This window comes from Limulus polyphemus, unplaced genomic scaffold (assembly GCF_000517525.1).
Source record: "Limulus polyphemus unplaced genomic scaffold, Limulus_polyphemus-2.1.2 Scaffold14858, whole genome shotgun sequence".
Taxonomy (NCBI): domain Eukaryota; kingdom Metazoa; phylum Arthropoda; class Merostomata; order Xiphosura; family Limulidae; genus Limulus; species Limulus polyphemus.
In genome coordinates this window covers 42-2916 of record NW_013680468.1, presented here as the reverse complement: position 1 = coordinate 2916, position 2875 = coordinate 42, and the positions used below count along the sequence as shown (strand labels likewise).

The following is a 2875-nucleotide window of genomic DNA, read 5'->3' as shown; positions in this document are numbered from 1 at the left end:
GGCGTGTAATGTATTATAGATATGTTGTCGGCGTGTAATGTATTATAGATATGTTGTCGGCGTGTAATGTATTATAGGTATGTTGTCGGCGTGGAATGTATTACAGATGTGTTGTCGGTGTGGAATGTATTAGAGATATGTTGTCAGTGTGGAATGTATTCTCTGCTTTATTGCAGATAAATATTCACGCAGGTGACCAAACAGAAACATTCCAGCAATCAGATAAGAAAGAAGAAGAATTTTCAGATGAACCACAAGCTGAATCTGTAGAAGACTCCTCCCAGCCTGAAGGACCATTTACATACAGGCTAGAAGAGCTGGCCTATACCCGCAGTGGTGACAAGGGAGACACGTGTAACATTGGTAATATTAGCTTACACACTTCTGTGTCTAGTGATTTCAGTGCGTTTGTAAACAAACCACAGTTTTTCTTGGTTTAAATTTGTTGACCATTATGTTTGCTTTTGCTACAATTTGAAATTCAGATGCATTTTTTTTCAGGTATAAGTATCATACCTTTAAAATGGCTCATCTGGTACATGAATAAAAATGTTCTTTAGTTTATATTGGATTCCGATGGTCCACAAGGCTAAGAGTCTGCAGGTTATACTTGATCCAGGTGGTTAATACTGATTCCGGGAGGTAAACAGTCCATGGGTTATATACAGGTTCTACTGGATCCCGGTGGTTAAAAATTCTAGTTCTAGTCTGATTACCAACAACTACAGTTGAAGAAGGACTGAAGACAACTTAACCTTTGTTCAAGTTTATATAGTTCTAGTCTGACTACCAACAACTACAGTTCAAGAAGGACTGAGACGAAGGTTAACGTTTGTTCAAGTTTATATAGTTCTAGTCTGACTACCAACAACTACAGTTCAAGAAGGACTGAGACAAAGTTTAATGTTTCTACTAGTCTGACTACCAACAACTACAGTTGAAGAAGGACTGGGACGAATTTTAACGTTTGTTCAAGTTTATATAGTTTTGTGTGACTGCCAAGAGCTGAAACAATCTTTTGGTGTCTAAATGTGTTTTTTCCCTGCAGGTGTGGTTGCTCGTCATCCTGCGTATTACCCATACTTGTGTAACGCTTTAACAGCAAAGACTGTAGAGGAGTATTTCAAGCACTTGTTTGATCAAGATTCTCCACCCAAAGAAAGTAAAGTGCAAAGGTAAACGTTTCATTACAACAGTTTAACATAGTGTGGTTCTTGAAGTTGGTTCTAATGAGTGATGAAATAAAACACAACCTCTGATTTACCTATAGTTAACTCTTTGGCACATCTTTCTTATAACTCAGTAAAACATTCATAATTAAATGTATTTTAATTGCAAATGAACAAGTTGTACGTCAGAATCTTGACAATAGGTTGTTATTCAATTCACCAAGTTTCATATTTATTACTGACTATGATTCTTGTGCTAGCTTCGTACTTACTACCGTGTATGGTTCTTGGGCTAGCAGCTGTGTAGCTTCTGTTGTGATAAGAACCAATCAAGAAATTGTAAATAAATATATGACCACTGTGTTATTCTGGCTAGAAAATAATACCCACCAAAAATAAATCGTGACATATATTAAGAACCATAGCCTTCCTGAACACTTGAGACAACCTGCCTATTGTGGTCAAAGATGATGCTATACTGTAATAAGAAAGTTGTTACTATTACCTGCTCTCTCTAGTAAATAATACAGTGAACGATAATCGTACATTTTTGCTGAATTTCAGATATCTGCTTCCAGGAATCGTTGGCATGAACTTTGTTCTGAAGAGATCTCTAGGTGGAGGAGGAGTAGCATCGCTAAGGAGCGACCCACAGGTTAACAAAAGCTAATTTAGTTAAATAAACACAAAACTTCTAAACTTATGCTCTGTACACTACCTTACAAAATTGTGACCATGATTTTGGTACAAATAGAAAGTGTAGTTACATGTATATTAATAACATTCAACAGGTTAAGTTAAATTTCCATTTCATGAACAAGTGCAGGGTTAGCCTCTTGGTGACATCATCTAAATATAAAGTTGTTTTCATATCAAAACACCTATTATTTTTTTGTTAAGCATTCCAATTAACAAGTGGGCTATTTTTTTTTTACATCAGCTGATCATTTAACCATAATTTCATAAACAGTTTTCTCCTATTATCATGATATAGGTTCTAATGTGTCATAAGCTCAGAATGCAATCACTTAACTAACAGAAAATTTTTAACCACATTGTATTTTGGAAGTGTCACAGCACTTGGTGATTAACTTCCGTTCCTACTTGCAGGGGAAGGCACTGGGACAAATCCTGTTAGACTTAAAGCTGGAAAATTTACCAGGTCTGGAGGACATCAGAAGAAGTTAAAAACAATGTCTCTAGTACTAAACAATAATTGGATACGTCTGTTCAATAATAATGATTATTATTTTTACTGATCAGATAGCCAACTGGTGCGTGACTAGTCGTCACCGTTTTATTCCAAATTAATAGACAATCGATGGTTTAGGGGAACAACTCTCAATAACAGCTAAAATAAGAAGAGTTTGGGAAGGTTTCATATGAAATGTATTAAAAAGTTTATAATTTTTATGTAATTATTAGATCGTTAAAAAAATAAAAAATGTTTTTCATTATTTTTAAACCTGAGAAATTTTCCGGGCATTATTATGACAGTTTTTCTGAAACTGTATACATTAACAATAATTTTACATAACGCTATAAAATAGTTGTCACAGCAACGTCCTGGTGAAACTATAATTTTACATAACGCTATAAAATAGTTGTCACAGCAACGTCCTGGTGAAACTATAATTTTACATAACGCTATAAAATAGTTGTCACAGCAACGTCCTGGTGAAACTATAATTTTACATAACGCTATA

The 2875-nt window shown here is 34.8% G+C and overlaps 1 protein-coding gene across 1 annotated transcript in view; it reads left to right on the top strand.

The window, feature by feature from the left end:
- The window catches only part of LOC111084222, a 5482-nt gene extending 2873 nt beyond the window's left edge, over positions 1-2609 (top strand). Inside the window, exons 5-8 of the mRNA XM_022380991.1 lie at positions 177-363; positions 1049-1175; positions 1734-1824; positions 2280-2609. Coding sequence (XP_022236699.1) covers positions 177-363; positions 1049-1175; positions 1734-1824; positions 2280-2357 — 483 coding nt within the window. The 3' untranslated portion in view covers positions 2358-2609. The remainder of the gene's footprint in view (positions 1-176; positions 364-1048; positions 1176-1733; positions 1825-2279) is intronic.
- Positions 2610-2875: the final 266 nt, after the last annotated feature.